At 40.1% G+C, this 12920-nt stretch overlaps 1 protein-coding gene across 1 annotated transcript in view; it reads left to right on the forward strand.

Moving 5' to 3' along the window:
• The window catches only part of LOC135465866 (probable E3 ubiquitin-protein ligase MID2), a 37317-nt gene that overhangs the window by 10294 nt on the left and 14103 nt on the right, over positions 1-12920 (forward strand). Inside the window, exon 2 of the mRNA XM_064743233.1 lies at positions 2035-2234. Coding sequence (XP_064599303.1) covers positions 2156-2234 — 79 coding nt within the window. The 5' untranslated portion in view covers positions 2035-2155. The remainder of the gene's footprint in view (positions 1-2034; positions 2235-12920) is intronic.

The raw sequence follows: 12920 nt of genomic DNA on the forward strand, positions 1-12920 counted from the left end.
ACACATGTACTGACCATTTGCATGCTAGTCCCATTTCTTCATTTTTCTCCTCATCATATGACTGAAAAAAAGTACCATGTGAAACACCAAGCGTACGTTTATGTATTTACGTCATTGGTGTTTTACACTGTACTCAACACTATTTCATTATTATAACCGTGGCTAGGATAATGGTGCATGGGGAGAAACTGAGCAGAGCCCCCCTGATCATCCATACATGTATGCTGCTGGGCTTGAACTCACAGTAGCCGCATTGTTAAGAGACTCCCTAGTCATTGTGCTGCACTGACATGCTAACCACTTGGCCATGGAGGCTTGTCCCAATATCACAAAGCCATGTTCTATAAAGCTCAGTGTGATGCCACAAGATCAGGGCCTTGACAGTGACAGAGTGTTATGTGGTGTAAAGGGGCATGGACCTGTCTTCTAGTAAGGACCTGTACATCTGGGTATATGAGGCTTCCCACTGGACAGACACATGGCAGATGGTGAAGCTGTTAGCTCAGTGTTTATTCCCTGACCCTCAGGTTGATAAGTGCCCTTCCTGCTCCTGTGTGCCCTGGCTACAGCCAACAGCCAACAATCACCCTCTCAGTAAAAACATTCCCTAGGCCTGGCAGAAATATTTACCTTTTGAGTGTGAGAAGTTGTTTGTACTTCAGCATTCCACACCAGTCTCAGCTGCAATAATACCAGTAATTAGAAACTCCAAGGTGGTTGGAAAAGCAGAAAGAACTTAGAGAGACAAGGGTTGTGAGGAACCCAAGTGGTACAGTATTTAGTCATACTGGTTGTGTTCATGACTAGGACTGTGCCTTGGGTTATGGTTCAAGTCCATCAGGGTGGATTTTCATTCATTGTTCTGTGAACTTTATTCCATTGATCACAGAAATGATGTACAGGTAATCATTGTGGAATTTTATAAATTAATTTAAAAACATCGGTTTTATGATACTGTTTGCAGGTATAAGGTTAGTAAGGCTTCGTCTCTGCTGGCCATTGTGGTGTAAATGAAAGATTCTTAAGTATGTAGATGTCAGGCTTCCTAAATTAGCTTCATCTGTTGTCACCAAGGTTAATACAATGCCCACCCCTGTTAGTTCTTAGTCTCCTACAGCCCCCCAGTCCCCTACTTATGGTGTTTGTTATCAAGAGGATGAGCAGGTGTATATGGTGTTAGTTATCTGGATGATGACCAGGTGTTTATGGTGTTAGTTATTTGGATGATGACCAGATGTTTATGGTGTTAGTTATTTGGATGATGACCAGATGTTTATGGTGTTAGTTATTAAGAGGATCAGGTCTTTATGATATTTGTTATCTGGAGGATGCATCTGGTTAAGGAACTTTTGCATTAAATATGCAAATGTTTAAACACAATAATTAAGGCATGAACCAGGATGAGGAAATGAGGCAATCTGAGGTGATGTGTGGAGATTGAGTGAACATAAGGATTTAGGGGTGTATCTTGGTTACAAAGGTAACAGCTACCAGGTAGTTGTCCTCCTGGACAGGACTAGATTATACCTTCTTTATACCTCTCTTACCTGTACTTGTAGATAGCAGAGATTACTTAGCCAGCTTTGTTAGTTGGACATTGATCAGCCCTAGTCATTGGCCAGGTATAGACTGATGTATTTTTAAAAACCATTCCTTTGGATTATTTAGGTGTGTGCTATGATCATACCTTCACTTATTTTGGTCATTGCAAGCAAAGCTGGTTGCTAGGTAACATGGTTGTATGCTTTCTGCATATACATATAGGTGTTAGTCATTTGTAAATTTACAAGTTCAAATTGTGGCATGAATTAGGTACATGTATACTTGTTATTAGACAGTGGTATAATTGTCAGGTGGGAAGGTCTGGTTTCCTCCCACCATAATGTTTACCACAGTGATGTAAGTAAAATACACTTGAGTAAAACACCAATCAAATATATAAATAATGGTCAGCTAATTAAGCAGTCAATTATCTACATGTATTTCCACTGTAATTCAACCTGTATTTACCTGTGATTTTATTGTCTTTTTCAGGCAGTTTTCACCCAACTGGACATTACGATGTATACAGAATCCTGAGATCTCCTACTGACCTCATTAACGTCGGATATTTCTTAACATCTTTGTGTTCGCTCTTGAATTCAGGCCAGTCAGGATGAGTTCTGTGTCCAGTACACCCCTAGCCAGCCCGTCCACAACGCCCATCCCCATCCACCCAAAGTCAGCCTCCATGGGTGAGTTCCCCTTGTCTACATCTACATGTACATCTGTGCTGTTTTAGTAAGGTCGTATTATGAAAAACACACCTGTTGGCCACATAAATGCTCATGCATGTCAGGTGGTAAACATGTATAGCAGGAGAATCGCTCATATGATGGAGAGAAAAAATTGAAGGTGCTTGCTGAGGTTTTGTTTTGTTGGAAGGATTTATTTATTTATTTGATTGGTGTTTTACGCCGTACTCAAGAATATTTCACTTATGCGACGGCGGCCAGCATTATGGTGGGTGGAAACTGGGCACAGCCCGGGGGAAACCCACGACCATCTGCAGGTTGCTGGCAGACCTTCCCACTTACGGCCAGAGAGGAAGCCAGCATGAGCTGGACTTGAACTCACAGCGACTGCATTGGTGAGAGGCTCCTGGGTCATTACGCTGCGCTAGCGCGCTAACAGACTGAGCCACGGAGGCACCTTGTTGGAAGGAGAAAGTTTGGAGAAATGGTGGGAATAGTTATGTGTGGGCTATTTGAAAGCGAGTATGTGTGGATGCAGATATATGTGTGGTAGGAGTATATGTGGATACAGATTTACATGTAGTAGGAGTATGTGTGAGTGTGTGTGTGAATACAGATATACCTGTATCTATAGTAGGAATATGTGTGGATACAGATTTACAAGTAGTAGGAGTATGTGTGAGTATGTGTGAATACAGATATACCTGTAGTAGGAGTATGCGTGATTACCGATATACCTGTAGTAGGAGTATGTGTGAGTATGTGTGAATACAGATATACCTGTAGTAGGAGTATGCGTGATTACCGATATACCTGTAGTAGGAGTATGTGATCACAGATATACCTGTGGTAGGAGTATGTGTGAATACAGATATACCTGTAGTAGGAGTATGTTGAATTACAGATATACCTGTGGTAGGAGTATGTTTGAATACAGATATACCTGTAGTAGGAGTATGTGTGATTACAGATATACCTGTAGTAGGAGTATGTGTGAATACAGATATACCTGTAGTAGGAGTATGTGTGATTACAGATATACCTCTTGTAGGAGTATGTGTGAATACAGATATACCTGTAGTATGAGTATGTGTGAATACAGATATACCTGTAGTAGGAGTGTGTGTGATTACAGATATACCTTTTGTAGGAGTATGTGAATACAGATATACCTGTAGTAGGAGTATGTGTGAGTGCAAATATACCTGTTGTAGGAGTATGTGTGAATACAGATATACCTGTAGGAGGAGTGTTGAGTAGATTACTGTTCTGTGTGAATGTTATGCATATCTGCTTATACACACCTTGTTCCCATAACCACTTCCAGTGTCCATATTGCGGATTAAGAAAAAAAAACACCCTCAGGGTTTTACCACAAACCCAGTCTTATACAAGCTCAAGTTGCAAACATGTAATTAAGCTTTATAATTAAAAGATAAATATATAACAGTTTGAAATTCTGTGCCCATAAATTCAGCATTATGTTAAATGAAGCTTTCAAATTTGGCGGTAAAGAATTAGTTGTAATGTTGGGCAGGTGTTAACCTAGACACACTTGTCAGTGATGTTTGTTATAAAATTTGTCACAGTGAACAGCATGTTTCCCTGTAAATGTACGTAAACAAAGTGTGTTTTGTTTGATACTGTATCAATTAAGAGCAAAGGGCAGCTTAACACTTCATTTTATATCAGTTAAAAGCTTACAGTTAGAAGCTGTTAAAGAGTCTTTTGTTCATCATTGACATTTAAGACTAAAGTCAGAGTTGTGTGCTGTTTGTTACATTCTGATGTTAACATGCAGAAGGCAGAATTAAAATAACATCTGCATTGTTTAGCAGATTTTTTAAGGGTACTTGTTAGATTCTTAAACCTATTTGTTAAAATTTGCTTTTAAGCTACTGAAAAATGTAAAGAACTGTGAGTGGCATTGTTATGATGTATCAGGTGTATTATGTGCATCAGTTTCTTTGCGGTAAGACAATATCCTGTACCAGTTCAGTGGATGCTGGGCAACATTGTTGCGATGTGAACTTAGGATACAAATATGAGTCAGTGCTTCACCTTAAAGATACATTATGCAACAATTTAGTGGATTCTGAGCAACATTGCCACTCAGGTACAAGCGGGTCCAGATTAACAAGAACCTTGTGCCAAAAAATCACGAGGTTTTGCCTTATCTGGACCTGCAGGTTCTATGACAGGAAGCACAAGTCTAGAACTTGACAATGCGAGATCAATGAAACCGCACGATATTATTGCTAATCTCAAGCAGTTTGTTAAATACCCCGCAAGAATAACTACAAAAATTGGGTGGATTTTGGTACTCTTGACGTGTGGTGTCAGCGTGCGGGTTTTGTGATGGGATGCGTGAGTCAAGAATTCAAGAATGTGAGATTAACAAAAAACTATGATCTTTGACAAACTGGTCAAGATTAGCAATAATATTGCACGGTTTATCTAATCTCGCATTCTCGATTTGTGCATCCCGTTATAACACCCCCGGGTCGAGATTAAGCAAAACCACACGATTTTTTGCGCGGGTTTTTGTTAATCTTGACTCTCTAGTTCTCAACTAGCGTGTATTGAAAGACGCGGCTCCAAAATGCTAGTGGCCGCATCTGTCTCCCATAGTGATCAAATAAATAGCTTACTCTGGTACAGTTGTATGTTTACATGTGTATGTATAACCAATAGTTCCTTTCCACAGTGCATAACAAAAACTGTGATATTTGGAGGTGAGACATGGCATCTTTGTGGTGCTGTAGGCTTACTTGCTTATACCTCTTAACAAGGCAATATTCGCTTACAAATAAAGCTACTCTCAGAAAATGATTTGATGTACGTGTTTGCGATCTTTTACCCAGCCAAGAACATACAATTACGTGTAACTACAGATAAGATAGGTCTTGTTCATTTAGTTTTCTGTGTTATTTTTTGCTTTAGTTATACAAGCTGTGCATAAAAACTACTTATAGTCTGATAAGGTAAACAAAAAGTCAGGATGCTGTTCATTAATTGGCTTACCTGTTCCTTTGTACTGCTTGTTAATTTAACACTTAACACGTGGATGGTTTGTGTACCTTTACTAAACATGGTAGGAAATTTCCCCAACACCTGTGTGTAGAGTGATAATTCAGAATGCTGATTACTCAAGATGCTGCATAGAAATCAAGGATAAATTAAACTCACTTCAAATGTTAATATTTTAATGGTAATGAGGTTTAATTGAGTCAAGCCAAACAGTTTTCGGTTAAAGATGTCCTGGCCTTTGATAAAAATTTATTCTGGCGCAGAAGTAGTCAGAAGAGAAACAAATTTCATGTAGTTACTGTATTTACCCTAAATATTTTTTTCAAAGATGTGCATTTTTAAAGATAAATACAAAAAAAATTGACTTTTGGTGGTGAAAGTTACCAAATTTTCCCACCTACCTTGGAAACAAACCACAAGTCATCTTTCTAAGATCAATATGTAGAACTCGCAGAATTCGTCATTATGAGTAAGTTAGCCATGAACAAAATTTTAGGTCAAATACTATAAGCTTAATTGTAATCCTAAGTTTAATAAACAGGGTTTTTTTTGTTCTGTTTAATTAACATAGTTGCGCAAGGACAAAGCGTATGGGTGTCATTTCCTCCTGGGTCTGTCTTATTATGTTGTGAGGCGACGTTTTGTCTGTTTTATAATAATATTTTGTGGCCTGATACCTGTAGACCCATTCTCATTCATGCAGTAGGATTTATGTGGTTAACGTCATAATTTTCCTAGTACATGTACTGATGGGTTATCACTGGCTGTGTGGTCTAGGGTGTCACACTACAGATGATAATCCTTGATCAGTGTGGTCACATGTTATAATTTTCCTGGTACATGTGCTGGTGGGTTATCACTGACTGAGTGGTCTAAAGTGTCACACTACCGATCACAATCATAGATCAGTGTGGTCACATGTTATAATTTTCCTGGTACTTGTGCTGGTGTGTTATCTCTGGCTGAGTGGTCTAGGATGTCACACTACCGATCACAATCATAGATCAGTGTGGTCACATGTTATAATTTTCCTGGTACATGTGCTGGTGGGTTATCACTGACTGAGTGGTCTAAGGTGTCACACTACAGATGATAATCCTTGATGAGTGAGGTCACATGTCATAATTTTCCTGGTACATGTACTGATGGGTTATCACTGACTGAGTGGTCTAAAGTGTCACACTACAGATGATAATCCTTGATGAGTGAGGTCACATGTTATAATTTTCCTGGTACATGTACTTTTGGGTTATCACTGACTGAGTGGTCTAGGGTGTCACACTACAGATGATAATCATAGATCAGTGAGGTCACATGTTATAATTTTCCTGGTACATGTACTTTTGGGTTATCACTGGCTGTGTGGTCTAGGGTGTCACACTACAGATGACAATCATAGATCAGTGAGGTCACATGTTATAATTTTCCTGGTACATGTACTTTTGGGTTATCACTGACTGAGTGGTCTAGGGTGTCACACTACAGATGACAATCATAGATCTGTGAGGTCACATGTTATAATTTTACTGGTACTTTTGCTGGTGGGTTATCTGAGTGGTCTAGGGTGTCACACTACAGATGATAAGCTCTGATCAGTGAGGTCACATTTCATCATTTTCCAGGTACATGCACTGGTGGGTTTTTACTGTTTAGATGTAGGGAGACCAGAGATCAAATCCAGTTTGGATTACACCAAAGACTTGTTATACTTGTTGCTGCCTGGCTTGGTGCTCAGCACTTAGAGGTTAGAGCAAGGATACAGGACTACTTGGCCTGGTGTCACTATAGTGTGGTTGTCTTAATTGTCTGGTGTCTTCGGCATGACGGAAGTACTTTGGCAAAATGTACTTGCTGTGTCACAATAAGACACGGTAGGCTATGTGTACACACACCTACTGACTTCTCATCATCATATAGCTGAAAAATTAATAAGTACGACGTTAAACCCCAATTATTCATTCATTCACTGGATAGATAATGTGCACAATTCCTATAAACTGGACAGCTTCTCTTGCTTTCAGTGTTCTTGAGGTGTCTGTGTCAGTAAGAGGCTAACAATGCTGTTGGGAGTGGCCACTTTGCTTCCACCAGCACGACAGAAGTCACTTGTGGCATTTTGTGTTTTACGCCATACTCAAGAATATTTCACTGATATGACGGCGGCCAACATTATGCTAGGAGGAAAGCGGGCAGAGCTCGGGGGAAACCCTACAACCATTCATAGGTTGCTGTAGACCTTCCCACATACGACCAGAGAGGAAGCCAGCATGAGGTGGAGTTGACCTCACAGAGACTGCATTAGTGAGAGGCTCCTTGGTCATTGCAGCATGCTGGCATTCTAACCTCAGAGGCTCCCCAGTTGTGGGACAAGCAGCCAGTGGCTCACCAGTCATGTCAGTGGTTTACCAGCTGATGAACCCAGGTGTTCTCTGTTTTACCATTTGCTATCTGTCTCTAATGGTTTTGTACTCTGACATGTTCCCCAGGTGTTTTCTGTTTTACCATTTGCTATCTGTCGCTATTGGTTTTATACTCTGACATGTTCCCCAGGTGTTTTCTGTTTTACCATTTGCTATCTGTCTCTAATGGTTTTGTACTCTGACATGTTCCCCAGGTGTTTTCTGTTTTACCATTTGCTATCTGTCGCTATTGGTTTTATACTCTGACATGTTCCCCAGGTGTTCTGTGTTTTACCATTTGCTATCTGTCTCTAATGGTTTTATACTCTGACATGTTCCCCAGGTGTTTTCTGTTTTACCATTTGCTATCTGTCTCTAATAGTTTTGTACTCTGACATGTTTCCCAGGTGTTTTCTGTTTTACCATTTGCTATCTGTCGCTATTGGTTTTATACTCTGACATATTCCCCAGGTGTTCTCTGTTTTACCATTTGCTATCTGTCGCTATTGGTTTTATACTCTGACATGTTCCCCAGGTGTTCTCTGTTTTACCATTTGCTATCTGTCTCTAATGGTTTTGTACTCTGACATGTTCCCCAGGTGTTTTCTGTTTTACCATTTGCTATCTGTCTCTAATGGTTTTGTACTCTGACATGTTCCCCAGGTGTTTTCTGTTTTACCATTTGCTATCTGTCGCTATTGGTTTTATACTCTGACATATTCCCCAGGTGTTCTCTGTTTTACCATTTGCTATCTGTCGCTATTGGTTTTATACTCTGACATGTTCCCCAGGTGTTCTGTGTTTTACCATTTGCTATCTGTCTCTAATGGTTTTGTACTCTGACATGTTCCCCAGGTGTTTTCTGTTTTACCATTTGCTATCTGTCTCTAATAGTTTTGTACTCTGACATGTTTCCCAGGTGTTTTCTGTTTTACCATTTGCTATCTGTCGCTATTGGTTTTATACTCTGACATATTCCCCAGGTGTTCTCTGTTTTACCATTTGCTATCTGTCGCTATTGGTTTTATACTCTGACATGTTCCCCAGGTGTTCTCTGTTTTACCATTTGCTATCTGTCTCTAATGGTTTTGTACTCTGACATGTTCCCCAGGTGTTTTCTGTTTTACCATTTGCTATCTGTCTCTAATGGTTTTGTACTCTGACATGTTCCCCAGGTGTTTTCTGTTTTACCATTTGCTATCTGTCGCTATTGGTTTTATACTCTGACATATTCCCCAGGTGTTCTCTGTTTTACCATTTGCTATCTGTCGCTATTGGTTTTATACTCTGACATGTTCCCCAGGTGTTTTCTGTTTTACCATTTGCTATCTGTCTCTAATGGTTTTATACTCTGACATGTTCCCCAGGTGTTTTCTGTTTTACCATTTGCTATTTGTCTCTAATGGTTTTGTACTCTGACATGTTCCCCAGGTGTTTTCTGTTTTACCATTTGCTATCTGTCGCTATTGGTTTTATACTCTGACATGTTCCCCAGGTGTTTTCTGTTTTACCATTTGCTATCTGTCTCTAATAGTTTTGTACTCTGACATGTTCCCCAGGTGTTTTCTGTTTTACCATTTGCTATCTGTCGCTATTGGTTTTATACTCTGACATATTCCCCAGGTGTTCTCTGTTTTACCATTTGCTATCTGTCGCTATTGGTTTTATACTCTGACATATTCCCCAGGTGTTCTCTGTTTTACCATTTGCTATCTGTCGCTATTGGTTTTATACTCTGACATGTTCCCCAGGTGTTTTCTGTTTTACCATTTGCTATCTGTCTCTAATGGTTTTATACTCTGACATGTTCCCCAGGTGTTTTGTGTTTTACCATTTGCTATTTGTCTCTAATGGTTTTGTACTCTGACATGTTCCCCAGGTGTTTTCTGTTTTACCATTTGCTATCTGTCGCTATTGGTTTTATACTCTGACATGTTCCCCAGGTGTTTTCTGTTTTACCATTTGCTATCTGTCTCTAATAGTTTTGTACTCTGACATGTTCCCCAGGTGTTTTCTGTTTTACCATTTGCTGTCTGTCACTATTGGTTTTATACTCTGACATATTCCCCAGGTGTTCTTTGTTTCACCATTTGCTATCTGTCGCTATTGGTTTTATACTCTGACATGTTCCCCAGGTGTTTTCTGTTTCACCATACGCTGTCTGCCTGTAATGGTTATATACTCATATATCCCACGGGTGTTTTCTGTTTCACCATCGGCTCCCTCCCCCTCACAGTTGTATACATGTACTCTTATATATCCCCAGACCAGCTCATGCTGCCTTCCTCTCCGGCCGTATGTGGGAAGGTCTGGCAGCAACCTGCGGATGGTCATGGGTTTCCCCCAGGCTCTGCCCGGTTTCCACCCACCATAATGCTGGCCACCGTCGTATAAGTGAAATATTCTTGAGTACGGCGTAAAACACCAATCAAAAAAAAAAAAAAAAATCTTATGTATCCCCCTCGGTGTTTTCCGTTTTACCATCTACTGTCTGTAATGGTTATATACACATACATGACTGTTTTACCATCCACTGTGTGTCTGCAACAGGCCTGTACTCATATATATCCCCCAGGTGTTTTCTGTTTTACCATCCACTGTCTGTAATGGTGATATACACTTATATGTCTGTTTTACCATCCACTGTGTCTGTAACAGGCCTGTACTGTTATTTTTATGCCCCAGGTGTTTTCTGTTTTACCATCCACTGTCTGTCTGTAACAAGCCTGTACTCTTATATATCCCCCGGGTGTTTTCTGTTCTACCATCCACTGTCTGTCTGTAACAGGCCTGTACTGTTATATCTGTCCCCCAGGTGTTTTCTGTTCTACCATCCACTGTCTGTAATGGTGATATACACTTATATGTCTGTTTTACCATCCACTGCCTGTCTGTAACAGGCCTGTACTGTTACATATATGCCCCAGGTGTTTTCTGTTTTACCATCCACTGTCTGTCTGTAACAGGCCTGTACTCTTATATATCCCCCAGGTGTTTCCTGTTTTACCATCCACTTTCTGTCTGTAACAGTCCTGTACTGTTATATATATATGCCCCAGGTGTTTTCTCTTTTACCATCCACTTTCTGTCTAACAGGCCTGTACTTTTATATACATGTATCCCCTAGGTTTTTGCTGTTTTACCATCCACTGTCTGTCTGTAACAGTCTTGTACTGTTATATATATCCCCAGGTGTTTTCTGTTTTACCATTCACTGTCTGTCTGTAACAGGCCTATACTCTTATATATCCCCTGGGTGTTTTCTGTTCTACCGTCTACTGTCTGTCTGTAACAGGCCTGTACTGTTATATCTATCCCCCAGGTGTTTTCTGTTCTACCATCCACTGTCTGTAATGGTTATATACACTTATATGTCTGTTTTACCATCCACTGTCTGTCTGTAACAGGCCTGTACTGTTATATATATGCCCCAGGTGTTTTCTGTTTTATCATCCACTGTTTTACCATCCACTACAGACTGTCTGTCTGTAACAGGCCTATACTCTTATATATTCCCCGGGTGTTTTCTGTTCTACCATCCACTGTCTGTCTGTAACAGGCCTGTACTCTTATATATCTCCCGAGTGTTTTCTGTTTTACCATCCACTTTCTGTCTATAACATGACTGTACTCTTATACATCCCCCAGGCATTGATCTTGTAGGAAAAGAAAATAGAAATAGCTATGAGGAAATAGCAGCTTGATATACTTGTTTCTTATGGACCTAATTCTTTGATTCAAGTTATGACAAACTGATGTATAGCTGGCGGCCTGATCTGTTTGAAGTCTGTTTGAAGTCTGTTTGCCTTATGTTTAGTGTACGTATGATGTGCAGCCAAGCATGGGTCTCACCTGTCCTGATGTACACAGGTAAGGGGGTGTCCACCCACCTGCGTCAGTTACTGGATGATAGTCTTTACCTGCTCGTTAAGCTCGCACTGCTGGTGTTGCGTAGAAGAAAGACACCAAGACGATGATTGGATCAAAATGTACTAAGTAAGCAAAAGATTTTTGATTTGCTCAGGTAGGATTTGGATCATTTTGCTGTACTATGTTGATGCTTTGTGTATATGTGTGTGTGTTGTGGTTTACACATACATGTAGCTGTTATAGCTGTACTTGGTCACACCTTTGTGCAGAGTGTGTTAAGTTGTATACCTACCACTGATAATGATGGTGTCATACCTGTGTCATGTTGTACAGGCTTCTCTAATCTTTATGTACAGGTAAGCCACCGGTATCACTCAGAGCAGTACGTGTTTTGAAACAACTTAGCACTAATCTGCTCAAATTTAATCAGTGTACGATGATGAATGAGTCGTTTGAGATATAGATTTGATGTTTTATTATTGCTGGGTATTGGGTTTTAATAACTAAGGCCATACACATCATCGTAAAATATTTTAAGTTAGTTCTAGTGGCTTAAACAGTTGCAGTTATGAGAGTGAAAGGTTTATGGGCCCTGGCTGTGTGCTAATGAACTACAGTACATGCTCAGACATGTCTCCTTCACTCACCGCTACAAACCCCCCCCCTCCCCCATCCCCTACTCCGCCACCACCGCTCATTAGTCATACCTGTCTCCCCCAAGATGATTGGGTTAGGATAATTCGTGTCTGACTTTGTACATGTATGTATGAACTCGCATATGTTCCAGAGAGTAAGATGTTTTAGTAACTACAATCAACTCAGGTGTGCATTTACATCATAATCCAGGTAAACTTGACCTCACCTGGTACATGTACGCGTTATACCCAGCACAATGACTCATTAAGTATGTGGGTGGATGCCTGTTAGTACTGACAGTTTGGCAGAGGATGTACAGGCTAGGTACTGAAGAGAAGGGTACATTGATTAAGCAGTTACATATTGATGCACATTTAGTAAATGACCTGTAATTCCAGCCAATAAAATGCATTGTAAGAGGCCAATAAATGTCATGAATTCTTACTTTTGTTCTGACTCAAAGTTTTAGAAGGATATAATTCTACCTTTGAAACATACCTAAAACACCTTTCTAAATTCTATAAAACTCATAGAATTTATAGGTAATATACACCACGCAATGATGGGCCAACCCTGAGGTCAGAAATTGATGAATGACATCAGTAATGGATGAAATCTGTGAACAGTAATGGATGAACTCTGACATCAGTAATGGGTGAAATCTGACATCAGTAATGGGTGAAACCTGACATCAGTAATGGGTAAAATCTGACGTCAGTAATGGATGAGCTTTGTAATGGGTGAAATCTGA

Source organism: Liolophura sinensis, chromosome 5, assembly GCF_032854445.1.
Source record: "Liolophura sinensis isolate JHLJ2023 chromosome 5, CUHK_Ljap_v2, whole genome shotgun sequence".
NCBI lineage: Eukaryota > Metazoa > Mollusca > Polyplacophora > Chitonida > Chitonidae > Liolophura > Liolophura sinensis.